A 27,616-nucleotide genomic window follows, 5' to 3' on the forward strand; every position below is an offset into this window, starting at 1 on the left:
GAATAAGCACAAACAACATCAACGCAGGTGCCATAAGGCGGTAAAAGGGGCCAAAAGAGACTACGAGGAAAAAATAGCCAAGGAGGCGAAAAACTTCAAGCCGTTCTTTCAATATATTAAGGGGAAATGACCTGCGAAGGAAGTGGTGGGACTGTTGGATGATCATGGAATAAAGGGAGTACTAAAGGAGGACAAAGCAATTACCGACAAGCTGAACACATTTTTTTGCATCTGTATTTACCAAAGAGGATATACACAGCAACCAGAACCCATCAGGCTATATGCTGGAAACGAAGATAGGAAACTGACTGGGTTGATGGTCAGTCTAGAAGAGGTATGCAGGCAGATCGATAGGCTTAGGAGCAATAAATCCCAGGGACCAGATGGCATCCATCTGAGGGTCATTAAGGAACTGAAAGGGACTATAGCTGAACTGCTTCAACTAATAGCCAATTTGTCGATCAAATCGGGAAAGATTCCGGAAGACTGGAAGGTGGCGAATGTTACGCCGATCTTCAAAAAATGTTTGAGGGGAGATCCTGGAAACTACAGGCCGGTGAGTCTGACCTCGGTAACGGGGAAGATGGTAGAGGCGCTGATAAAGGACCGCATCATTGATCCCCTGGACGGACACGGTCTGATGAGGACCAGCCAGCACAGTTTCAGCAAAGGCAGATCTTGCTTGACATACTTGCTGCACTTCTTCGAGGGAGTAAACAGGCAGATAGACAAGGGCGACCCGGTTGACATTGTATATCTGGATTTTCAGAAGACGTTTGACAAGGTTCTACATGAATGACTACAGAAAATTGCAAGCCATGGAATTGAGGATGAAATACTCACGTGGATTAAAAACTGGCTAGAGCATAGGAATCAGAGAGTGGGGGGTAAATGGACAATGCTTGGACTGGAAGAGCGTCACCAGTGGGGTGCCGCTGGGAGAAAAAGCCTAAGATTTTAAACAGGAGCATACTGGAAAAGTTCTCAGAGCTCCCTGGCTCAGTCACTGGCACAAACCTCCTGCTGGTGCTCCTAGATAGCTCTTTAGATAGCATCAAACAAATACCTCTTCTTTTACGAATGCATAGTGCGGGTTTTAGAGCTGGCAGTGGCAGTAACTGCTCCGATGCTCATAGGAATTCTATGAGGATCAGAGCAGTTACCACCGCTGCCGGCGCTAAAACCCGTGCTACATGTTAGTAAAGGAGGGGATATATCTTCTATAGCAAAAAAAATTTTCATCTATTTCAAAATACTGTTATATTTGCTTAAAGCAGTGTCCCGCAAACTTTTCTGGCTGGCGGCACACTAAATGTAGTGCCCCGGCCAGAAGGCACCCAGAAGTTGACGGACTGAAGTCATCGTATCAACGTCCGCGCAAGCGCGGAGGCTCGTCTTGCCATGACCCCACTGTTACAGGGATCCGGGAGGTGCAGGGAGAAGAGAGACGCCGGCCAGGAGGAGAGTCGTCCATGCCGGCTGACTTCCTACAGGACGTGCCTCTCGTTGCGAGAAGCACATCCTGTAGGCAGGCAGCTGGCGTGGATGACTCTCCTCCTCGCCAATGTGTTGTGGCACACCAGAAATCTCAGGAGGCTCACTGGTGTGCTGCAGCACACAGTTTGTGATACACTGGCTTAAAGCATTGTACCAGAGAGTGGGAAGCTCTGGTCACCCATTCATATAAATTAATCACATTTGTCTACCAAGACCTTCTTCTAGTTCAGAAGTGTCAGTCCCTCCTCAAGGGCCGCAATCCAGTTGGGTTTTCAGGATTTCCCCGATGAATATGCATGAGATCTATTTGCATGCACTGCTTTCATTGTATGCTAATAGATCTCATGCATATTCATTGGGGAAATCCTGGAAACTCGACTGGATTGCGGCCCTCGAGGAGGGACTTTGACATCCCTGTTCTGGTTGAACCACGTTGCCTAGGGTCCTGTAATCCATTGGATTTTAAAAACTACTATTCTCAGTTTTAAAAGCAATTGCATTAATTTTCTTACCACAGAAATCAGACTTTGCAGCCTGTATTTCCCAGCCTCTTCCTTACTTCACGTTTATGGAGAGGGACCACATTTGCCCTTTCATTGTTTTGTGTTTAAAGAGGAAGATGTGGTTTATAGATACTTATTATATTCACACTTGAATTTAATTGATCTATCCAAAATTCATATATTGCTTGTACTATAGAGGGGGTGGCAGTTCTTTTTCATGTGTTAACATTCCATTTAGCTAATGCAAGAGTGAGCTGGTATTGACAATTTTTGACATTTCTTAATATCTTGAAATGTCGTTCCCATCTCAAAGTGAAGGGGTAATAATGATTCAAAAAGATAAGGTCATAATATTACTCCTGTGCTTGCTTCTCTTTAAGACCCACATCAGAAAATCTTTTGCCACAGGAAAAGTGCTGCTAGATGCAGATGAAAAAATAGCTACAGATTTTAAAAAGCACATGGAGTCCACAGTTACAAAGGAGTGAGAGAAGAGATTGAGTGGAGTGTCTGGCACTGTAGCAAGGATAGATATGGGTCTTAGGGTGCTTATTCTGTCTGCAAATCAGAAGGCTGCATGTATGAATTTTTAAAAGTAATTGCATATCTAAAAAGTGTAAATTTACTGTGGATTTTATAACACAAGGCCATAGTGAAAAGAGGCTAAATACGTATAATACATTTATTGAGGTTAGCTGCAGTGATAATGATGTGAATGAAGGGCCATCATGCCTTTAAATTTTGGAGAGTAAACATAACATGCACAGAATTTCAGGTCAGCCTTGTAAGATCAGATGTGCATTTATGTAAAACTTGCAACATCTTTATTCATGACAAAAGGATGTTAATAAAAAGGTTTACCATATATGGTGGTCATGTGGGTCAGAGCGCAGATTGTGTTATCTTTGGTTTTCTCTGCTTCTATGGGCCTTTGTGCTATCAAATGCAGAAATGATCTCAGGCACCTTGTTGCTTGATTTATGGATTTCTAGAGTTTCCACTGTCAGATACCTAGTTGACTGAAATCTTTTCAGCAGTTTAAAAAATGGGAGGGTATCTGCTTGTATATTTTTTTTTTTTCATCCATAGATCCATATAAGCCTGATGTTTCTCAACCCCCATGAATCCTGTCACTCTCAGATGTTCTGTGGTAACCTCAGTCACAGTAGACCCTGTATCTCTTTTCTATAGTGCATTTAGCATTAGGACCATCCTCATCGCTATTAGAATTTGGGCTTCTGTCACTCCTCGGCCCAAGGTGCCCAATTCCAAAAGATGAATATTATAGAACTAGGTAGAGAGAATGCTTAAAATACTTTTGTGCTTTTTTTTGACCTTTGTTCCAATTAGGAAAGATGCCATTAAGTGTTATAATGATGTGTCATAGTTTGGACACACAATGTTAGTACAGTATGTAGGGGAAAGAATATTAGATAAGCATGGTATTCAAGGTCTATCATCTTGCTATAACTGGCATAAGATTGTTTCCCTAGCCCTTCGCTGTCCCATTTGTATGGATTCTTCACAGAGCTGGAATATCAGTATCCTTGCTTGGGAAGCAGGAAGTGAGGTTCAAACTGAAGGCTCTTACATAGCTGCTGGGGACATCGGTTTAGGGGCTGGGAGTGGGAGGGGAGGGTGATTCAAATAGCAGAAGACAGATGTTAGACTTAGAATTAACTCTCTTATATTTAGAGAGTATTACTTGGAGTGGAAACTGCTATTTAACTCAAGGAGTAATAGGCTTTTAGTTTGTACTTTCATTGCTTTGATGAGATAGACATTCTGATACGATGATATCCCACTAACTCTTCCTCTGTATGCCTCCACTTTATAGTCAGCAATACTAGAGGGTGCTTTTTCATTCTGTTCAAGAGAGCCTGCAAAAAAATCATGTGAAAAACAAGGGAGGGGGATCTGGTGTTGATTTCAGAATGCAGCAGTTTAGTGATCTCACCACTCTTGAGTAGCCAGGCTATGGCTCTTTTGATTTACTTTAGACATCTTACAAGAATGGACACTGTACCTCTTTTTCCCTTCTCTGTATGCAGTCTCAGCCCCTTAACCTTTTCCTATCGTGTGTCCCGGATGACAGGACATTCCAAAAATGACATAGACAGTGGATAAACAGTCTGTATCCTATATAATAAAAGACTAAGCGCACATGCGCACTTAGGATTTCGTGTTCCCTGCCGCTGTGGTGTGTGATCCGTGGCAGCCAACCCAGCGGCAGGGAACATTCTGGCCACTCCCCTTCTCCCGCCCTCACTCACCATGGAAGCCAATCAAGCTCTTTCCCTGCCCGCGTCCTCAGCAGGGAACACACCTCCGTCCTCACTCGCTGCTGCCGCCGCTGCTGCTGCTGATCCTCCTGTAAAGAGCAGCCTGCGATGGTGGCCGGCTTTAGCAAACCTCGCAGGCTGCTCTCCAACCTCGTTAGCACGTTCCCTCTGACGCACGGGATCGCGTCAGAGGGAATGTGCTACCAAGTTGGAGAGCGGCCTGCGAAGGTTCGCTAAAGCCGGCCACCATCGCAGGCTGCTTTTTACAGGAGGATCAGCCACCACGGGGATCGTGAGAGGAGCCGCCGGTACTTTAAAACTTGGAAAAAAAACCTTCAGCTGCAGCAGGCCAGCCCGCGGGAAGGGAAGGGAAGGGGGAGGGGCCAAACGGAGCAGGACAGCTCACGGTAAGAGAAGGGAATGGGGGGTGGGGGAAAATGCTGCTACTGCTTCAGCTGGGACCTGGAGGGGAAGGGAAATACTGCTGCTACTTCTGCAAAGGAAAGTGGGGGTGGAGAGAAGGGAATGGGGGAATGGAGGAAAATGCTGCTACTACTTCACAGGGATCTGGAGGGGAAGGGAAATATCACTGCTGCTTCTGCAAAGGAAAGTGAGGGGGAGAGAAGGGAATGGGGGGTGTGGGAAAATGCTGCTACTACTTCACAGGGACCTGGAGGGGAAGGGAAATACCGCTGCTGCTTCTGCAAAGGAAAGTGGGGGGGGGGGGAAGAGACGGAAAGAAATACAGACAGACAAAGGAGGCCAGGGAGAGAGACAGAAAGAAAGACAGACAGGGGACCAGAGAGACAGACAGAAAGAAAGACAGACAGACAAAGGGTGCCAGGGAGAGAGAGAGAGAGAAAAATAGCAGGAGGGAGAGAGACAGACAGGAGCAGGGAGAGAGACATAAATAAAGAAAGACAGACAGGCATATATTCTAGCACCCGTTAATGTAATGGGCTTAAACACTAGTGGACTAATAAAGAGCCAGGAACACAAAATATTTGAATTTACAGACTTATGACTTATTTACATTATGTTTACAATAGCTGTAAATGATAACGGTGAATAATACAAAACTTTGCTAAAATAATTACGATTGGAACCAGCGTAACGTAAAATTTATTACGATAGGAAAAGGTTAATTCCTCATTTCATCCTAGAGAAAGTAGCAGCAGAAAGACTGTAAAGCCTATCTGAGTCTCAGTTGCCCATCCACCCCAACTGATCAAGTCAGCAGTCCCTTTCTCTCCCTCATAGATTTCTTCCTGAATTCAAATAATGTCCATGTCTGTTGGGATGGTTTAATTCTAAATACTTAGGGTCTAAGTGGATAACTACTTATAATAAGACTTTTATTAAACTAACTAGTGTTTAAGCCCGTTACATTAACGAGTGCTAGAATATATATCTGTCTGTCTTTCTTACTTTCTGTGTCTCTCCCTGCCCCTGTCTCTCTCTTCCTTTCTTTCTGTCTTTCTCCCTCCCGCTGTCTGTCCTACTTTCTTTCTGGTTCTCTCTCTGGCACCCTGTATGTCTGTCTTTCTTTCTTTCTGTCTCTCTCCCTGCCTGCTGTCTTTCTGTGTGTCTGTCTTTTGTTCTAATGCGCTGCCTGCCTGTCTTTCTGTCTCTCCATGGCCCCCTTCTGTTTCCCCTCCCCCAAAGCAAACCAAGATTGCTCCCAGGCCCCCTTTCCCTCTCCGTCCCCTCCACTTCCCTGAGCAGCAGCAGCATTTCCCTCCCACCCTTCCCTGAGCAGCAGCAGCATTTCCCTCCCACCCTTCCCTGTGCAGCAGCATCATTCTCCCCCCCCCCACACTACCCTGTGCAGCAGCAGCATTTCCAGGCCTTCCCTGTGCAGAAGCAGCATTTCCCCCCACAGACACACACTTCTCTGTGCAGCAGCAGCAGCATTTCCCACCCTTCCCTGTGCAGCAGCAGCATTTCCCGCCCCCCCCCACACACACACTTCCCTGTGCAGCAGCAGCATTTCCCACCCTTCCCTGTGCAGCAGCAGCATTTTCCCCCCCACACACACACACTTCCCTGTGCAGCAGCAGCATTTCCCACCCTTCCCTGTGCAGCAGCTACATTTCCCGGCCTTCCCTATGCAGAAGCAGCATTTCCCCCCCCACACACACACACTTCCCTGTGCAGCAACAGCAGCATTTCTCCCCCACACACACATACTTCCCTGTGCAGCAGCAGCATTTTCCAGCCTTTTCTGTGCAGCAGCAGCATTTCCCGCCGCCCCCTTCCCAGCCGCCGCGTTTAAATTCAGAGAAAAGCGCTGCACCGCGCTACCGCTGGCTTTGGCATCTTCTATCCACTGCGGCCAATCTTAGCGGAAACAGAAAGTAGTCAGAGAGGGCGGGCCGCAGTGGACAGAAGACGGCGAGGCCAGCGTTAGCGCGGTGCAGCGCTTTTCTTTGAATTTAAACGCGGGTGAACCGGCGAGAAGGAGGAGGCTGTGGCGGTGGTGGTTTTGACGGTGAGTGAGGGCGGGAGGGGGGAGTCGCCGACTGTGCTGTGTTCCTCCACTTTCCGATTTGTATGGCCTCCACATACGCACTCCTGCTGGCCACGGACCTACTGATCACAGATCAGAGATCACGGAAGCACGCAGGTAAGTGCGCATGCGCGGCTAGGGTTTTATTATATAGGATGCAGTCTCCTTTGACAAGCTTTCTGAGTGTAGTCCAATTTGTGCTATATAGTGTTGTGAAAACTCATCACAATTGTACTAAGTTACATACAAAATGATGCAGGTAAAGATCATATGGGCCTGTCTAATCTGCTCATTCATACCATCTGCTAAGCTCTAATACCTTGGCATCCCTCAGAGGTGCTTGTCATATGCTTTCTGACAGGCTGTTCATGCATACACCATCCTTTTTCCAAAGAGATGTTTCCTGAGGTTACTGTATGTAATGTACTGTCTACTTTGAACAAAAGATGGTAGTTAGACTATTTAGAATTTTTTTTCTATCATATTCCTATTTGTCTATATGAGAGAGAAATCTGTGCATGAGTGACGAGCAAGTATAATAAAAATATGGTAAAACAAAAAAATGCAGATTGTGAAAGACCAGAATTGGAAACAATTACCCATCTTGTTGCTGACTGTGGTCTAGTTTTATATTTATCATTCCTTATTAATGTAGCCATATTATTGCAGTATTTAACAGTGTTGGGGGCTCACAATGGCTATAATGATTTGAACAAAATTTTTACATAAAAACTTCCCCATTCCCAAACAATCAACCTCCCTAATCTCTCCTCAATAGCAGTCACCAAATCTCTTAGGAAAATACTTAGGGCTCCTTTGACAAAGCTGCAGTAGAGATTTCTACTGTGGGCCAGCGAGAGAAATGCTCCAGTGCTCAAAGGAATTCTATGAGCGTCGGAGCATTTACCTCGCTGGCCCGTGGTAGAAACTTTGTAAAAGCCAGTGTTAAACAGTTCTTCTCTTCCCCCATCCCCAAAATAAACCCAATTGGGATGATAGCTTGATTAGCAAACATCTGAGGTTAAAATTTCCAAATTCTAGAGGTATTAAATATAAAACAATACACTTGAGAGCAAAATGGTGGCACTCTCTTCCAATACTTGTACAATTAAAAACTATCCTCTCCTATGAGAGTTTCTGTAAAGCAGGGGTGTCCAACCTTTTGGCTTCCCTGGGCGGCATTGGCCGAAAAAAATGTTTCTGGGGCCGCACAAATGCGCAAACACTGCAGCAAGACAGAGGAGGGAGCCGGCAAGATGGTAAACACCTAGGGGCAGCAGAGGAAAACACTGCATCGTCCTCGACTGGGGCCACACAAAATCCTTCATGGGGCCGCAGGTTGGACACCCCTGCTGTAAAGGCTTGAACACCTATTTGTTTGCAAGATATCTCATTCACTTTAACAGATGGCAGATCTTCAGTGTGTTTGTTTTCATTTATAATGGGAAGTGTGTGACACAGTGGTTATAGCTACAGCCTCAGCACCCTGAGGTTGTGGGTTCAACTCTCATGACCCTGGGCAAGTCACTTGATCCCCATTGCTCCAGGTACATTAGATAAAGTGTGAGCCCACCAGGACAGATAGGGAAAAATGCTTGAGCACCTGAATATAAACCACTTAGGCTATAGAAATAATAAAAAAAAAAAAAATTATATATATATATATATACACACACACACTAGTCTTTAAGCCTGTTACATTAACAGGTGCTAGAATATGTCTGTCTGTTTCTTTATCTCTCTCTCCTTGGCCGCTGTCTGTGTCCTGTCTCCCCCCCCCCCCCGAGCCAAGCTATGTGCCCCCAGCACACACCTCCCCCCAAAGCAGCCCCCTTTCCCTCTCCCTAACTGTCTCTCCATGGCCCTCTTCTGTCTTCCCCCACAGAGCAAAGCTGTTTGCCCTAAGCACACCCCTCCCCCAAAGCAGCCTCCTTTCCCGCTCCCTGTCTGTCCATGGCCCCTTCTGTCTTCCCCCGAAAGCAAAGCTGTCTGTCCCCAACACACCTCCCCCCCCCCCAAAGCAGCCCCCTTTCCCTCTCCCTGTCTCTCCATGGCCCCTTGTAATGTAATGTAATGTAATTTATTTCTTATATACCGCTACATCCGTTAGGTTCTAAGCGGTTTACAGAAAATATACATTAAGATTAGAAATAAGAAAGGTACTTGAAAAATTCCCTTACTGTCCCGAAGGCTTACAATCTAACTAAAGTACCTGGAGGGTAATAGAGAAGTGAAAAGTAGAGTTAGAGGAAAAATAAAAATAAAATAAACATTTTAACAAGACAGCATTGATCTAAATACTTTGGAAGGTAGAAGAGAGGAGAGAAAGGAATAGAAGCAGAAGGGGGAGCCGTTGAACAGTAGAATTCTGGAGAAATTTAAATGATAGAAATAGAACAAAACAAAGACAAAAGGCAAAACAATAGATAAGATTAAAGATAAATCATAAGCTGGAAAGAAAAATAAAATAAAACTTTGTCTTCAATCCACGGTTTCAGCGTCAGTGATGAAGTGGAGCAAGTAAGTTTAGGAGGAGCGATTGACGTTTCCAGAAAGGGCTTCTTCAGGGAATTGTCTTTCCCCCAGAGCAAAACTGTCTGTCCCCAGCACACCTCCCCCCCAAAGCAGCCCCCTTTCCCTCATCCTATCTCTCCATGGCCCCTTCTGTCTCCTCTCAGCACACCCCTCCCCCCAAAGCAGCCCCCTTTCCCTCTCCCTCTGGCCCCCTGAATTAATCCCCCTGCTTACCCTCCCTACATCCTGGCGTCTTCTGGCCTGCTCCTCTTCAAAGCAGGCCGCGATTGTGGTGGCCGGCCCCAGTGAACTTCTCAGGCCGCTCCCCAACCCGGAAGCACGCTCCCCCCCGACGCGATCCCATGTGTCAGAGGGAACGTGCCACCGAGGCCGGAAAGCGGCCCGCGAGGCCCGCCAAAGCCGGCCACGATCGCAGGCTGCCCCGAAGAGGAGGATCAACGGCAGCAGCAGTGAGTGAGGGCGGGAGGTATGTTCCAGCTTGCTTCGGGTTGGTGAGGGCGGGAGGAGGGGAGTGGCCAGAGTGATCCCTGGCCGGGTTCTAAAATGGAACAGGGCCACGGATCACACACCACAGTGGCAGTAATCATGCTTTTTTAAAAGCGCATGCGCCGCTAACGTTTTATTAGATAGGATATATATATATATATATATATATTCTGGTGATGGCCAGCTTCTTATTAATTGGAAATCACATTGAATTTGGGGTATTTTAGCGATTCATAAATATTTATGTAATATAAAATCTCTCATTTGAATTTCAGGACTGTTTATTTTTAAAACTATTTCATGGTAGTCTTATTAAGTTTCAATTTGCATATTTTACCTCATTCATCCCCCCCCCCTTTTTTTTTACAAAAGCGTTTTTTAGTGCCAGCCAGTGCACTGAATGCTCTGTGCTGCTCACGACACTCATAGAATTATGCATTTATGTTTATATGTGATCTTTTTACTACTGTTATAAGTTCTGTGTTGAATTATACCTGCTGTACTGCCTTGGATAAATCTCTTCATAAAGGCGGTTAATAAATCCCCCAAAAATAAAATAAAAAATAGGGATCATCCAGTCCTAGAGATGATCAGCTCTGTGTCTTTCTGCGTTCCTCCCCCACTCCCCCAAGCCCCTGATTCCTAGGGGTGACAGGCTTTGTATCCCTGTGCGTTTAAACTGAGGTTTTGAACCAACCATCTGAGTTTAATTAAACTAAACTAAACCTTAAGTTTGTATACCACATCATCTCCACATTCGTAGAGCTCGGCACGGTTTACAGGAGATGGGATAAAAAGGAACTACAATGAAAGGTAGAGGTTTACAGGAGATGGGAAAGAAAGGAGCTACAATGAAGGGTTAGAGGACCAAGTATGAAGAGTTTTTTGAGGGCTTACATATTATACGTATTTTGCTGCCATATATGACCATGCCATGTTGGTTCTAGGACAAATCAGCGTGGCCAATTCAGCTCGGCCGTTGTTGTTTTTTTTGTGGGGTTTTTTTTTTTTTTTTTTTTTTTGCAAATAATTTTTATTGAGAAAGCAGTCAATACAAACAACAAAGCCCAGGCAGAGGACCAAAGAGCTGGTACATTAGAAGATTAAAACAGAGGTATGAACAAATGCCTTACAACAGGAGAGATGCAATCGGAACGCACACCTGAGACAAACACAAAGTCAGTCTAGAAGCTCGGCCGTTGTAATGGCATGCACTTACTTTGCTGAAGCTGCAAGGTTTGAAAGAGAGAGAAGGGGAAACCCCCTCACCCTCACCCCATTGGTGCTTCTTTCCTTTCCCTTCACCCACCCGCGATTGTCTTCTCCTGCCTCTGCATCATCTGATGACTTCAAGGTCTGAAAGAGAGGGAAGGAATAGCCCCTCTTGCCCCCAATTGGTGCTTCTTTCCTTTCCCTTCACCCACCCGCCATCGTCTTCTCCTGCCTCTGCATCATCTGGCGACTTCAAGGTTTGAAAGGGAGGTGGAGGGCATCATCACAGATCAATCAGGTGTGTCGTAAGGTTTCCCTTTATTCAGAACATTGTCCAGAGGGAACACTTCCGGGGTTAAAGGTTGACTTTGAGAGGGTGCTTTAATAGTAAGAGATAAAACAGCCTGCACTGAACTTCCGTGCTGAACTGGCTATGCTGAATCGTCCCATTTTCTGCCATGTCTGGGCTGCTGTGCATCCTTAACTGGAGAGAAGTGATTGACATACTAGGAAGTTGTTGTCAGGGCAACTCCTTCAGGATCAGATGAAGTGTGGCACTACCTGTAATTCTGAGAAGCCAAGCAAGGAGGGAGTATCAGAGCGAGACTAGAAGGGGAAAGAGGGTTGCCAAAACAGATTATTCTTTCTTGCATCTTGACTTGTAGACAAGAGAAGGAGGAGCTTCCAAAATGCTTAGCCCTCAGTCAGAGTCTGGAGCTGAGGTCCATGGCCCTTGTTTTTGTGTTAGGGATTTGGATTTTAATGAAGCTGAGCAGAGGCTGAGAACGCTGCATCTGAGAAAAGGAAACAGGACAGCAGAGGATATTTTCTCTTCTCTCGAGGGAAAAGCTGCGCCTTCTAAATTCTGTCAGCACAGGAAACATCTGGGTTGCTCCAGATGGTGAACTGATAAATGTACTTACTGTAATGTTAGAAAGGTCAAACATTCTCCATCTTCTGCAACACCCCTGCCAACTAAGAACCTAAGAGCTTAAGTTTTTATGTCTGTGCAGAGTTCTGATCAGTGCCGATGGACCACCCAAGTTTAATATGGGGCAGTATCTTCAAATGGGTTAGTCTTATGCACGCCATGATGAAATAGAACCACATTCCTAAGCTACAGTGTGATGGGTATGATTTTTGTCTCAGATTTATTAAGAACATAAGAATAGCCAAACTGGGTCAGACCAATGGTCCATCTAGCCCAGTATCCTGTTTCCACAGTGGCCAATCCAAGTCACAAGAACCTGGCAAAAACCCACATAGCAACATTATTCCTAGTGCTCACCTCTTTACTTGCAATATAGCTTCCTTTTGGACTTCATAGGATATAATAATAGGTCGCAACGGGCAAGTGACATCCAAAAAAATTGAATATATTTGTATCTTTCTGCCACATTTTCTTGATGTCTGCATTTTTTAATACTTGAGGATCTTTTGTCTCTCCATATGTTGCTCAGAATAATTGCTTGACAATGAGACTTTTGTTATGAGCAATGCTGTACTTGTGGCTTTTTTTTTTTTTTTAACTTTTTAGAAAACCAAAAACATGTAAAATGATGACTGATAAAGACCATAGGATCTATTCAGTCTGTCCATCCATATCATCTATTATTCTTTCCTCTAATTTATAGATTCTATGTGCTTAAGATCATAAGAATAGCCTTACTGGGTTTGACCAGTGGTCCAACTAGCCCAGTATCCCATCTTCATTAAGGCCAATCCAAGTCGCAAATACCTGGCAAAAACCCAAATAGTAAGCAAATAAGATGAAGGGAAGATAAGTTAATCGATATATGGTCAAAACATCAATTCTAATATTATTCAAAACTTTAAATGAAAGCCAAAAATGGCATCTAATATAACTGATCTAAATTAAATTATTTATAAAAAATATCATCATAAGTGTCTAAATCATAATAAGAATAAAGCCTTAATCCTTATTGAGTATTCAGAGAAAATTAAAATTGTATAGTGGACATATCATAAATTATACAGACTTTAAAATAGTTGGGAGCAGGAGGGGTGCCCGGTCCCTCCTGATCCTTGCGACAAGGCTCCCAGGCTCCCTCCATCTTCGGGAGTAGGAAGGGTGCCTGGACCCTCCTGCTCCTACGCCAATCTTTGGGAGCAGAAGGAAAGTTCTCCCGCTCCTGCTCCTCTGTCCGGCCGCCGCCCAATAGTGGCCTTAGGCCCTGCTCCGGCGCATCATCTGATGCACGGGGAGGGGCCTAAGGCACTGATTGGCTGAAAGAATGAATGCAGAACAATTGGGAAATAATAAAAATTTTAAAAAATATGGGGTCCATTAGAGTCATTTGTTAAACAAAAGACTGACTGATTGATTAACCTTTAATTCCTAGATGATTTCTACACACACCCAGAGAGTACTTTGTTTAATATTTGTTTGAAGATAAGTGCTGTTATATGTTTTATCTGACTGTATATTTTGTTTGCACTTTGCATAAGTTCTGAAAATGAATAAAGATTTTTTTTTTTTTTAAAAAAGTCTGCTGCTCTAGCTATGTGAGATTTTAATGTGCAAATGAGTTCATATTGAACAAACATTTGGGACGCTGTAACTTAATATAAATTGAGGTGGCCCTAACTAGATGGCTGAAAGAAAGAGTGGAGGGTTTCGATGAGCAGAATAGTCATGCATCCCTTTGGACCAATTTGGCAGCCTAGATCCTACCTAGAGACAGAATGATGGGCCAGCTCAAATCTTCTCTCCAGTCTTTGCTTTCTAGGGCAAGATGCCCAGTTAAAATGAAAATTTAAAACCAGGAATAGCTCAAACTGTAAAATGGGAATCTTAAAAAATCTTTTCTGATGAAGCATATGAGCGCCAGCCTCCAGAAAAGCTCTAATGTTCATGGTTGGTAGGTGTGAATAATTTAAGGTGTTTAAGGATAGTAAATATTTTCACAGTCATTGCAGTGTTTATCTGGCTTTGTACAGCAAGTGCCTGTCGAATTGTGTTCACAAAATAATACATAAGGTAACTGCTATGCAGCCACCTTTGTCATAGAAAGTTTGCCTGTAAATATGATAGTGGGGGCTCATTTTCATAGCACTTAGACACATACACAGTAACATAGAAATCTGTGGTTACTCCCGAGTGCTTTGAAAATGAGCTGCTCGATCTATTTGATGTCATCCAAAGGGACAAGAAGAAAATTGACTTGCTTTGTTTTTGCAGCTGAATAAAATGGAGTCCGGGAAGGGGAGAGCAGAGAGGGAAATGCCATACAGGGAGATTGGGAATTACAGCCATAAATCTTGAGCATTTTCATGATTCCTAGTTTACTAGCTACTAATCTATACTTCTTCCCATATATTAATTTGTTACCTTTTGAGGTTATGTACAAGTCAATAGCATTTTTAAGGACACTAATAAGTGATTTAACTGTATACTAATAGTTATTCATCTGCTTTGCATGATTTTGTATTGCAGCAGCTCAGTTATCTATTCTTAATAAATGTTTGCTTGTGAAAACCTATTAAAAAAACCTAACTGTATTCACTGTCAAGGTGAAAATCTTTATAAAGCTTCACAAGCTAAAATTCCAAAAGTGTACTTGCACCGTTTGGGGGGGGGGGGCTTTAGCACATGGTGCACCATTGCAGAGCTTTCTACTCAGTATGGGCTCCTTGTACAAAACCGTGCTAGCGGTTTATGCGCACGCACCAGATTAGCGTGCGCAAGCCGAAAATCTACCGCCTGCTCAAAAGGAGGCGGTAGCGGCTAGCGCGCGCTATTCCGCGCGTTAAGGCCCTAGCGTGGCTTTGTAAAAGGAGCCCTATATGTATGCTGGTTATTATGTATGTCATATTCCAACAAGCGTGTTTGTGCTGGTTTTTGAGAGGCATTTGTTTCATTATTAGTTTCTCTTTATATCCCCTTCAAAAGAGTGGCTTAAGAACTTTAATTTAAAAAGGAAAATGATTTATTATTGGCATAGATGTAGTTGCTTATTTTGGAGGGGGAGGTTGGCAAAAGGTAAGAAAGCCATATTGGGGAAGGGAAGGAGGGGGACATATTTAACATTAGCACCCACAGTCTTTAGGGGTTGCTGCCCATCACAAACTATGCCTATGGTTATAGACAGACACAGCAATTTTAGCATTTTCTGTGAGCACATGTGAAAATGGGTGCTGGAACTGTCCAGCCTCTGAGCCAGTAAAAGTATGTGCCCAGGGAAAGAAAACCTCGTATTTCTCCCTGCTGCAATTATGTATGAATGCATTCACTCTGCCTTGCTGGGGTTTGGTGTGTGTCTAGACTCTAGAGCAGTGGTTCTCAACCCTGTCCTGGGGGACCCCTAGCTAGTTAGGTTTTCAAGATATCCCTAATGAATATGCATAAAACATGTTTACATGCCTGTCTCCTCCATTATATGCAAATCTCTCTCATGCATATTCATTAGGGATATCCTGAAAACCCAACTGGCTGAGGGTCCCCCAGGATAGGGTTGAGAACCACTGGTCTAGAGGAGTAGTTTAATGCTTAAGAAAAGTTGGGTTCAAATCCCACTCTGGGTCATGGTGGTCTTGAGTCACTTAACCCTCCATTGCCTCAGGTATAAAATCATATATATAAATCCTTCAAGGATAGGAAATTACCTAGTGTATCTGAATATAACTCACCTTGAGCTATTGAAAGAAGTATGAGCTAGAGCTAAAATTCCTTCCTTCCCTACATACATACATGCCTTTTTTGCCCAGTTTTTTGTGCACACATTTGAATTAGTAGTGCATGAAAGCAAAAATAAATGAAGAATTTGTCATGAAGACACAACAGGGAGAGCATTTCCTTCCCCTGCAATGGCCAGAGTCTGGAGTAACTTAAAAATCCTTCCTGTTATAGTGGTATTAGAGATTTGATAGCTTCTGATTTTCTTTTCTTTGGGGGGGAGGTTAGTTACAGCACTAGTGTGACAAAAAGTTGTAATCTCTGACAACCCTGTTTCCCCCTTTCCCTCTTCAGCCAATGGCTGATAGCTGTAGCCAAAGTATAATATTCTCTATTTATTTTCATGCAGGAACCTGAATCAGCGGCAAGGGTGAGCAGAGAAATCACATCGGACAGCAGTGAGATGAAAACTGATCCAGGCGGGTCTTCTGCTTCCGGCTCTGTGGATGATACTCCAGAGGTCCTGAACAGGGCCTTCTCCAAACTGTCCTCGAGGTAACAGCCAGAACTGAAGAGGCTCAGCATAGCAAAATGGGGATGATCAGTGATTGTCTTGGCTTCTTTATTCACCTGCAAGTGGCATTAACCTGTGTGTGGTAGCTACATGTTTCTGGTAGCTACAGTTTGAGTCAGGTGCAAACTGGAGAATGCTAAGGGCAGTTCATTCAGCTTGTGCCTGGATTGGAGGATCAGAGAGGACAATATTCAGTCAGGGCAGTCAGCTTTTTTTGTTTTTCTTCTTTAAATACTTGCTGCTGCTGAGTTTAGTTTGATGGATAGTGGCAGTGCTAGAATCTAGATAGTGATAACATTCAGCCTGTTGTCAGGATGGCTAATTGGGTATCCTATTTTTAGATATTTGGTTAGTGGATTGAGTATTGCCACTGACTAGATAATTCTAGGAATCATCCTTGCTCCACTCACTGACTCCCTGGTACTATCTGGTCTATAATTATTTATAGCAGCTTTATTCAGATAATGACTAGTCCTGATCATTGATGCTTAGGTAGTAGCTTCTACTATCTGGATAAGTGCTTTTGAATATCGTTCCGAGAGTGTCGCATCTTTCACCAATAAACACTCACATTGCTAGATAAGAGTAGAATCGGGTTGGGCAGACTGGATGGACTACCGTATTTTCGCGGATATAACGCGCACCGTTGTAAAACGCGCACAGGGGTATAGCGCGCATAAATCACGAAGATATGTAAAAAAACTTTTCTATACCGCGCTCAGGCATATAACGCGCATGCTGCCCGACTCTCCTCTGGCCACCCCGACTCTCCTTTCGCTCTCCCCGACTCTCCTCTGGCCACCCCGACTCTCCTTTCGCCCTCCCCGACTCTCATCTGGTTGCCCCGACTCACCCTGACTTTCGGTGCACTGCCCCGACTCTCCTCTGGTTGCCCCGACTCACCGTTCACCCGCCCTGACTTTCGGTGCACTGCCCCGCCTCTCCGTGCCTGTCCCCCTTGAAGTCCTGTCCCCCTTGAAGGTCTGCCTGTCCCCCTTGAAGATCTGCCTGTCCCCCCTTGAAGTCCTGTCCCCATCCTGAAAGCCTGATGCCCCCCCTCGACGTCCGATTCTTCTCCCCCCTCGGCAGGACCACTCGCACCCCCACCCCGAAGGACCGCCAACTCCCCGACAATATTGGGCCAGGAGGGAGCCCAAATCCTCCTGGCCACGGCGACCCCCTAACCCCACCCCGCACTACATTACGGGCAGGAGGGATCCCAGGCCCTCCTGCCCTCGACGCAAACCCCCCTCCCTCCAACGACCGCCCCCCCCAAGAACCTCCGCCCGTCCCCCAGCCGACCCGCGACCCCCCTGGCCGACCCCCACGACACCCCCACCCGCCTTCCCCGTACTTTGTGTAGTTGGGCCAGAAGGGAGCCCAAACCCTCCTGGCCACGGCGACCCCCTAACCCCACCCCGCACTACATTACGGGCAGGAGGGATCCCAGGCCCTCCTGCCCTCGACGCAAACCCCCCTCCCTCCAACGACCGCCCCCCCCCCAAGAACCTCCGACCGACCCGCGACCCCCCTGGCCGACCCCCCCACCCCCCTTCCCCGTACCTTTGGAAGTTGGCCGGACAGACGGGAGCCAAACCCGCCTGTCCGGCAGGCAGCCAACGAAGGAATGAGGCCGGATTGGCCCATCCGTCCTAAAGCTCCGCCTACTGGTGGGGCCTAAGGCGCGTGGGCCAATCAGAATAGGCCCTGGAGCCTTAGGTCCCACCTGGGGGCGCGGCCTGAGACACATGGTCGGGTTTGGCCCATGTGCCTCAGGCCGCGCCCCCAGGTGGGACCTAAGGCTCCAGGGCCTATTCTGATTGGCCCACGCGCCTTAGGCCCCACCAGTAGGCGGAGCTTTAGGACGGATGGGCCAATCCGGCCTCATTCCTTCGTTGGCTGCCTGCCGGACAGGCGGGTTTGGCTCCCGTCTGTCCGGCCAACTTCCAAAGGTACGGGGAAGGGGGGTGGGGGGGTCGGCCAGGGGGGTCGCGGGTCGGCTGGGGGGCGGTCGGAGGTTCTTGGGGGGGGGGGCGGTCGTTGGAGGGAGGGGGGTTTGCGTCGAGGGCAGGAGGGCCTGGGATCCCTCCTGCCCGTAATGTAGTGCGGGGTGGGGTTAGGGGGTCGCCGTGGCCAGGAGGGTTTGGGCTCCCTTCTGGCCCAACTACACAAAGTACGGGGAAGGTGGGTGGGGGTGTCGTGGGGGTCGGCCAGGGGGGTCGCGGGTCGGCTGGGGGACGGGCGGAGGTTCTTGGGGGGGGGCGGTCGTTGGGGGGAGGGGGTTTGCGTCGAGGGCAGGAGGGCCTGGGATCCCTCCTGCCCGTAATGTAGTGCGGGGTGGGGTTAGGGGGTCGCCGTGGCCAGGAGGGTTTGGGCTCCCTCCTGGCCCGATATTGTTGGGGAGTCGGCGGTCCTTCGGGGTGAGGGTGCGAGTGGTCCTGCCGGGGGGGGGATGTATCGGACGTCGGGGAGTCGGCCGGGCAAGAGGGCTTGGGCTCCCTCTTGCTCCGATCGTGGATGCGGGTGCGGGTGGGAGCGCGTGCGAGCGGTCGTTCGGGGTGGGGGTGCGAGCGGTCCTGCTGGGGGGGTGAATCGGGCGTCGGGCGGGGTGGGAACTATGTTTAAAAACTTTTGTATACCGCGCTCAGGCATATAACGCGCGAGGGGTATGCGCGGTACGTAAAATCACGTATAACGCGCGCGTTATATCCGCGAAAATACGGTATTCTGGTCTTTATCTGCCACCATCTACTATGTTAGAGAAAATAATGTCAAATTTGTGCAGTGGCATCTCTTCTGAACCTCAACCCCCCAAGTCAGGTCTTGTTGAACCTCCTGCCATGCCCAGGCTTTTAAGGAGCATAAGATTCATGCCATCCTGCTTTCTGGGTTAACTTTAAATATCAAAGAAAACATCAAAGAATACAGGGTAGCATGAAATACTTCATTCACCATTCAGAACATATTATCCTAGAGTCTTCTCTTGTAGTATTTATCAAAAAAAATTTTCAGATGGGCTTCTGTCATAGACTCAGTGTAATAAATACAAAGCCTTGCACAATTTTAAATATAGGAGAGAAATATCAGAGTCATGATTGGAAAGGGATCATGGGGACTCTTATAGCACACAACTATTTCAGTACCCACTTCACCGATCCTAATCTTTTCTAATCATTTGTTTCTCCCCCCCCCCCCCCCTCCTCCACTGCCCCTAACAGCGTTTCAATCAAACAAACCTGCTACGGGGGATTCACCGGCGCACACATCTGAAAATAGAGAAACCATTTAAGCTCTTCAAATCTTTGTATTTGTTACATTGAGTCTATGACAAAAGATCATTTGAAAAAAATTTTTTTGATAGAATACTGCAAGAGAAGACTGTAGGATAGTATGTTCAGAATGGTGGTTGCAATGGCCTTGGGGGTCATTACTGAAATGTCTGAAGTATTTCATGCTACCTCGTTTTCTTTGATATTTGTATTTATTAGGGTAGTAAAAGAAGTTTGTGTGATTATACATCTCCTAGTTATTCTGGATTAACTTTGGCATACCAGGTTTGTTTTATTCTAGATAACATAGTAAATGACCGCAGATAAAAACCTGAACAGTCATACTCATCATTAATTTATGATTAAATTCTCTTCCTTTAGCATTTCTGGGACAGAGAACCGTCACGGTCTTTAGGATCAGCCTAACCAAACCAAAACATTTTAGCAGCATTCCTCTGAACCAACTCCATCCTGTTTATATCTTTTTGACGGTGCGGTCTCCAGAATTGTACACTATTCTAAATGAGGTCTCACTAGAGTCTTTTATAGGGGCATCAATACCTCCTTTTTCCTATTGGCCATTCCTCTCTGAAAAGGATTAGGTCCCAATTCCTGCCCCATACTTTCTCTGCCATTTGGAAGTCAGGTGCACCTGGGGACATATTGTAGAGGCAAGAAATGATCTCCAAAACATGTCCAAATTTATTATCAGCTTCACATCTCTTTTATATTATTCTACATGAATCAGTGTTGTCAGCATGTGTCAGCATGTGACGTAAACACAAATCATATATGGACACAGGTCACATGAAACTTTAAAGACATCAGCATTTTTTCTATCTGGAGACTGGAGTCCAAAAGGTCAGAAAAAGCCTTGACCAGCAAAGCTTCTTAACTAAAGCTGTCTGTAAATACAGCTTAACAAAACAATTGAATTCACTTCACAACAAGTTAAGAACATATCTTTTCAAACATAAATGTCCTTGTACTATCTTCAAAGAAGGAAAGACAAACAGGGCCTGGTTTTCTTACAGCTTCAAAACATGGCCTAAGGACATGATACGTGTCCCTTCACTCTCCGTATGCACCCAAGCATCCTTCTAGTTTTTGCTGTTGCCTTTTCAACCTGTTTGGTCACCTTAAGGTCATCACATATTATCGCTCCTCTTTCGTGCACAAAAGTTCTTCACCCCCTAAACAAGTGGTCTCAAACTTGCGGCCCGGGGGCCACATGTGGCCCGCCAGGTACTATTTTGAGGCCCTCAGTATGTTTATCATAATCACAAAAGCAAAATAAAAGTTTCTTGATCCTATGTCTCTAGCTATAAATTACAATATTATTATTAGGACTTAGCCAAAAGGAAAGATTTATAAACTATAAACCTTGTAACCCATTCTGAGCTACTGGGAGGATGGGATAGAAATTGAATTAAATAAAATAAAAGAGTTTTACCTCATGAAAAATTGTCATTTCTTTAATAAGACATTAACTATTTTTTTTCTGAGGCCCTCCAAGTACCTACAAATCCAAAATGTGGCCCTGCAAAGGGTTTGAGTTTGAGACCACTGCCCTAAACTATACTGTTCCCTTGGGTTTTTGCAGCCCAAATGCATGACCTTGCATTTCATAGCATTAAATATTAGCTGCCAAATTTCAAATCATTCCTCAAGCTTCATTAGGTCCTTCTTCCTGTTTCCACACCATCAGGGGTGTCTACTCTATTGCAGATTTCGATATCATTCACTAAGAGGCAAATATTACTATAAGGGGGTGCTGAAAAGTTCTCAGCCCAACCAACTTCTTAAATTCTGAGTGTTATTTTGCCAGTGTTGCTGAAAATAGCTTTATTTTGCAAAGTGCCAATTTGTAGAATCATAATGCCGTGTTTTAACATTGTTTCAGATCATTAATTGAACCACATCAATGAAAAGTGTGGAATTTTCCAAGCTGTCCATGAAGTGTGCAAGCATTCAGCATGGAGATTTTGAGACCGAAGATGCAGCAACGTCTGAGAGGCCTCAAATGGTGTCAGCTCCTTAAATTGTTGACCATATCCAGATCAACGAATATTGGCTAAAATAATTGCTAAGACACTACAGATATCCAGGGAACATGTTGTGTACATAAGCAGCTGGGTATGAAGAAGCTGTCCATCTATGTATGTCTCCTTCCACTCCATGGTTCTTCAGTTTCCGTAGTAGGCGTTCATGGGGTACCTTGTCAAAGGCTTTTTTGAAAATCCAAGTATATGATGTCAATGGGATCCCCTTTGTCCATTTGTCTGTTAATTCCTTCGAAGAAGTGCAATAAGTTCGTTAGGCACGATCCTCCCTTGTAGAAGCCATGTTGGCTTGTTCTCACCAGTTTATTCCTTTCTAGATGCTCATCGATGCTGTCTTATCAGCGCTTCCACCATCTTCCCCGAAACCGAAGTCAGACTTACTGGTCTGTAGTTCCCTGGGTCATCTCTCGATCCATTTTTAAAGATAGCGTTACATTAGCTATCTTCCAATCCTCTGGGATCACGCCTGTTTTCAGGGATAGATTAGAAACCTGCTGTAGTAGTTCCACTATTTCCTCCTTTAGTTCTTTCAATATGCTAGAGTGGATTCCATCCGGGCCCGGAGATTTGTCAGTTTTTAATCTATCTGCTTATGTACGTCTTCAAGGCTTACCTCCATGGATGTTAATTTTTCTGCTTGATCTACTTTGAAGATCTTTTCAGGTTCTGGCACGTTGGATGTGTCCTCTCTTGTAAATACTGACGAAAAGAATATGTTTAGTCTATCCGCCACTTCTTTTTCTCCTTCACCACTTCCTTCCTATCTCCTTCATCCAGTGGGCCCACCTCTTCCCTTGCTGGCTCCTTCCCTTTAACATATCTGAAGAACGGTTTGAAATTTCATGCTTCCCTGGCTAGCTTCTCTTCGTATTCTCTTTTGGCTCTTCTAAGTTCCATGGCTCCACATCATATCCTTCTTGTTTGGGCTGAGAACTTTTCAGCACCCCCTCGTAGACAGCCCTTCAGAAATATTGCTTATAAAAATGTTAAAAAGAACAGGCCCAAGAACAGAACCTTGAGGCACACCACTGGTAACATCTCTTTTCTCAGAACTATCTCCATTGACCACTATCCTCTGTTATCTTCCACTTAACCAGTTCCTGACCCAGCCTATCCCAAGAGCACTCAATTTATTTATTAGCCGTCTTTGTGGTACACTGTCATAGGCTTTGCTAAAATCTAAATACACCACATTTAACGCACTCCCTCTATCAAGTTCTCTGGAAGAAGTAGAAGAGACACTGGGAAGCATTAATCACAATATGATCCACTTCAACCTGGACACGGGGGCGAAACACTGAACTTCCAAAAAGGGAATTATGAAGGGGGGAAGAAGATTAAGAAGAGGATAAGCACTGTAAAAACGCTAGAGCAAGCATGGTCCTTTTTTAAGGATACAGTCACCGAGGTGCAAAATTTAGATATACTGCATATCAACAAGGGATCCAAGAAGAAAAAGAACAAGGAACCGGTGTGGCTCACTGTAGCGGTGAAAGAAGCGATCGGAGACAAGAAAATTTCGTTTAAGGAATAGAAAAGGTAAAAAACTGACGAAAACTGGAAAAAGCACAAACATCATCAAAGCAGGCTCCATAATGCGGTAAGAGGGGCCAAAAGAGACTACGAGGAAAAAATAGCCAAGGAGGCAAAAAATTTCAAGCCGTTCTTTTGATATGTTAAGGGGAAACAACCCACCAAGGAAGTGGTGGGGCCGCTGGATGACCAAGGAATAAAGGGAGTGCTAAAGGAGGACAAAGCCATCGCCAACAAACTAAACACATTTTTTGCATCTATATTTACCGAAGAGGATATACACAGCATACTGAAAGCCAACAGGCTATACACAAGAAACGAAGACAAGAAACTGACTGGGTTGATGGTCAGTCTAGAAGAGGTATACAGGCAGATTGATAGGCTTAAAAGCGATAAATCCCCTGGACTGGATGGCATTCATCTGAGGGTAATCAAGGAACTAAAAGGGGTTATAGCTGAACTGCTTCAACTAATAACCAATCTATCGATCAAATCGGGAAGGATTCCAGAAGACTGGAAAGTAGCGAATGTTACACTGATTTTCAAGAAAGGTTCAAGGGGAGATCCGGGAAACTAAAAACCAGTGAATCTGACCTCTGTACCGGGAAAGATGGTAGAGGCACTGATAAAGGACCGCATCACTGACCACCTTGACGGACACAATCTGATGAAGATCAGCCAGCATGGCTTCAACAAAGAAAGGTCTTGCTTGACGAACTTCCTGCACTTCTTCGAGGTAGTTAACAAACAGATAGACATTGTATATCTGGATTTTCAGTAGGTGTTTGACAAGGTCCCGCATGAATGACTACTTGAAAAATTGCGAACCATGGAATCGAGGGTGAAATACTCACGTGGATTAAAAACTGGTTGGCGGATAGGAAACAGAGAATGGGGATAAATGGACAATACTTGGGACTGGGAAAAGCGTCACGAGTGGAGTGCTGCAGAGTTTGGTGCTTGGACCTGCGCTCTTCAACATATTTATAAATGACCTGGAAATTGGTACGATAAGCGAGGTGATTAAATTTTCAGATGATACAAAGTTATTCAGAGTAGTGAAGACATGGAAGGATAGCGAAGACCTGCAACGTGACATAAACACGCTCGAGAAATGGGCTGCGACATGGCAAATGAGGTTTAACATGGATAAGTGTAAGGTGATGCATGTTGGTAACAAAAACCTTATACACGAATACAGGATGTCCTGTGCAGTACTCGGAGAGACCCCCCCAGGAAAGAGACTTGGGAGTACTGGTCGACAAGCTGATGAAGCCGTCTGCGCAATGTGTGACGGCAGCGAAAAGGGCGAACAGAATGCTAGGAAAGATTAAGAAGGGGATCACGAACAGATTGGAGAAGGTTATCATGCCACTGTACCGGGCCATGGTACGCCCCCACCTGGAATACTGTGTCCAGCACTAGTCACCGTACTTGAAGAAGGACACGATACTACTCGAAAGGGTTCAGAGAAGAACGACAAAAATGGTTATGGGGCTGGAGGAGTTGTCGTACAGTGAGAGATTTAAGAAACTGGGCTTCTTCTCCCTTGAAAAGAGGAGACTGAGGGGGGACATGATCGAAACGTTCAAGATAATGAAGGGAATAGACTTAGTAGATAAAGACAGGTTGTTCACCCTCTCCAAGGTAGAGAGAATGCACTCTCTAAAGTTAAAAGGGGATAGATTCTGTACAAATGTAAGGAAGTTCTTCTTCACCCATAAAGTGATAGAAAACTGGAACGCTCTTCCGGAGGCTGTTATAGGGGAAAACACTCTCCAGGGATTCAAGACACTTAGACAAGTTCCTGCTAAACCAGAACGTACGCAAGTAAGGCTAGACTTAGTTAGGACACTGGTCTTTGACCTAAGGGCCGCTGCAGGAGCAGACTGCTGGGCATGAAGGACCACTGATCTGACCCAGCTGTGGCAATTCTTATGTTCTTATGTCACCCAGTCAAAGAAATTAATCAGATTTTCTGTCAAGACCTGCCTCTAGTGAATCCATGTTGTCTCAGGTCCTATAATCCACTGGATTTCAGAAACTTCACTGTTTCTGTTTTAAAAATGTTTCTATTAATTTACTTACTACACAGGTCAGACTTATGAGCCTGTAGTTCCCTAAATAAATAAATACAAATGCAAAATCTTCCATGAATATCTTCAGTCTCTTGGGAACACACTCTGCATGACTGTGAATAAGTGAAAATGCTTGTGAATAGCAAAAATGAGTTACCGTATATACTCGAATATAAACCGGGATTTCTAGGCCCAAATATCGGCCTAAAAATGTGGGTCCCGGTTTATATTTGGCCTAGCGCTCACCCGCCCCCCTCCCGGACTTATTGCAGGCCTCCGCCAGCCTGCCAGGTTCTGCACCCTGTCCCCCCTCCCTGCTCTGTCCATCATACCTCCTCTGCCGCTGGAATCCGTGGTGGTCCAGAGGTGTAGGGGGTAGGAGCGAGCTTTCCACGCTCCTGCCCCGTTGCTAACCTGGTCAGTTGCTCCCATGAGTTCCGACTTCAGCTGCTGAACGGTACTGAGCAGGAGTCCAGGATTTCGTACACATTGGTGTATTCCCCCAGAGTAGGAAGCACTGGGTGTATATGGCTGCAGGTTGGCATCTGTAGAACCTGAACATATCCCTACTTGGTAGGGGTGAGGTGGGAATATGTATGTGTTGAATACTCCAGTCATGCTTTCCCCCTCCCCACCAAATCTCCTCAGCACCCTTCAAATCACCAGCGATAATTCACAACAGATAGTTACCGTGATTTGAAACCCATATGATTTCTATGTCCACCACACATGATGTTTCACTATATATTCTGCAAGGTCTCTTCCTTAACCACAGTCTGTTTGCTTTCTGATAAAATGGTGATATGTAGAGAGGTGTCAGACTAAGGTCTTTACTGCTCATTGGCATTACTCTGTATTTATTGCATTGTCTGCCCTCACAAAATGTACTAGGTCATTTTAGTGTTCTGCTGATTTAATTATCTTTACTGAAAGAGACAGGCTGTAATTTTGAGTTTAGCCTTTCCCTGTAGGGACTTTGGCCTAGATTCACAAAGCAAACCAATTGTGTATCGATCGGTTTGTGACCCCTTTATGACCAAATTTCCCTCCGGCCTGATTCACTTACCTCTCCTGTGATCTGCTTCCAATCCGTGCATGCAAATGAGGGGAAACGCATACAAAGTAGACAGGGACGCGATTAGCCAAAGAAATTTTGTGCTGGCCGATCAACGCAAGAAGCGACAGCTGGGGACCAGTCGAAAACGTCTTTCCGATTCTCCTACTCTATTGAAGCCCTGCTCTCTGCCGCCAGTGAAGAGAAACAGGTTTAAGCTGCATCTTTTCTTTCTGAACAATCCACACGAACGTGCCCCAGATCGCCTGCCTGCCCCAAACTGCCCTGATCGCCTGCCTGCCCCAAACTGCCCTGACCGCCTGTCTGCCCCAAACTGCCCTGACGCCTGTCTGCCCCAAACTGCCCTGATCGCCTGCCTGCCCCAAACTTCCTTGATCGCCATCCTGCCCCGAACGCCTGCCTGCCTCGACTCTCCCACCCTTCCCCGCAATGCAAACCCATGGTTTTAACCCGCGGGCTTAAGTGGGTTAAAACCATGGGCTCCAGTTTAAAAAATAAAAAAAATCTTTGCCAGCCCAGAGGTCCAGCGCATGTACTGGGATCGCTATAGAGTGATCCGGGCAGGCAGATAGGGGCATTCCTCCGATCGCCCCCATCTGCATATTGTTGTTTTGCAAATTCATCGGTCCTGCCTGGATCGGGCCTGATCGGGCAGGTTCGTGAATCTAGCCCTTTAAATAGTCCATCCACTGAAAATGTTTCTTTCCGAATATGCTCAGGCTATACTGTATATCAGCTGTTCTGCTTGCTCTTTCAACGTAAGGTGAATGCTACTTGGTAGCTTATGAAAAAATGGAAAGAGTTCAGCTGTATAGAAGTACATTCCAATGCACTTAGAAAATCCTTGAGTTCTGAGAAGACATTTTGAAATACCTTATGTTTGGAATTGGTATTTGGCATGATTGTATGGCAAAGGATAGATCTGTTCATGTCATTGTGTTTGTACTTGTTTTTTTTCTGTGTCTCTTTGCAGAGTGCCGTTCATGATTGGTCTGGCTATTTTTCATAAAACTGAGCATTGGGGTTATGGGGGTGGAGGTAGTGCTTTGAGATGCCCTTTTATCCTGGATCTCAGTGTGGCGGGTTGGTCCTATGCCTTGCTCTTTTTTTTTTTTTTTTTTTTAAATTCTTTATTCATTTTCAAATTTACAATAAATGTAACAATATATCCAAACAAATTAACAATAAATATAACACTTAATAATCATCAATAGTACAAATAATATGCTCTTATCTCCCACCCTTCCCAACCTTTCTTATCATATAATCAATACCTTATTCAATATGTAACAATAAATTTACCCTCCCCTCCCCCCCTCACAATCAAACTTGTAAATTTAAGGGCTCTTATGCCTGCTTTTTCC

At 45.2% G+C, this 27,616-nt stretch overlaps 1 protein-coding gene across 1 annotated transcript in view; it reads left to right on the forward strand.

The window, feature by feature from the left end:
- The window catches only part of CDS2 (CDP-diacylglycerol synthase 2), a 99,626-nt gene that overhangs the window by 5,251 nt on the left and 66,759 nt on the right, over positions 1-27,616 (forward strand). The window contains exon 2 of the mRNA XM_033948953.1: positions 16,070-16,215. Coding sequence (XP_033804844.1) covers positions 16,070-16,215 — 146 coding nt within the window. The remainder of the gene's footprint in view (positions 1-16,069; positions 16,216-27,616) is intronic.

Source organism: Geotrypetes seraphini, chromosome 6, assembly GCF_902459505.1.
Source record: "Geotrypetes seraphini chromosome 6, aGeoSer1.1, whole genome shotgun sequence".
NCBI classification, from domain to species: domain Eukaryota; kingdom Metazoa; phylum Chordata; class Amphibia; order Gymnophiona; family Dermophiidae; genus Geotrypetes; species Geotrypetes seraphini.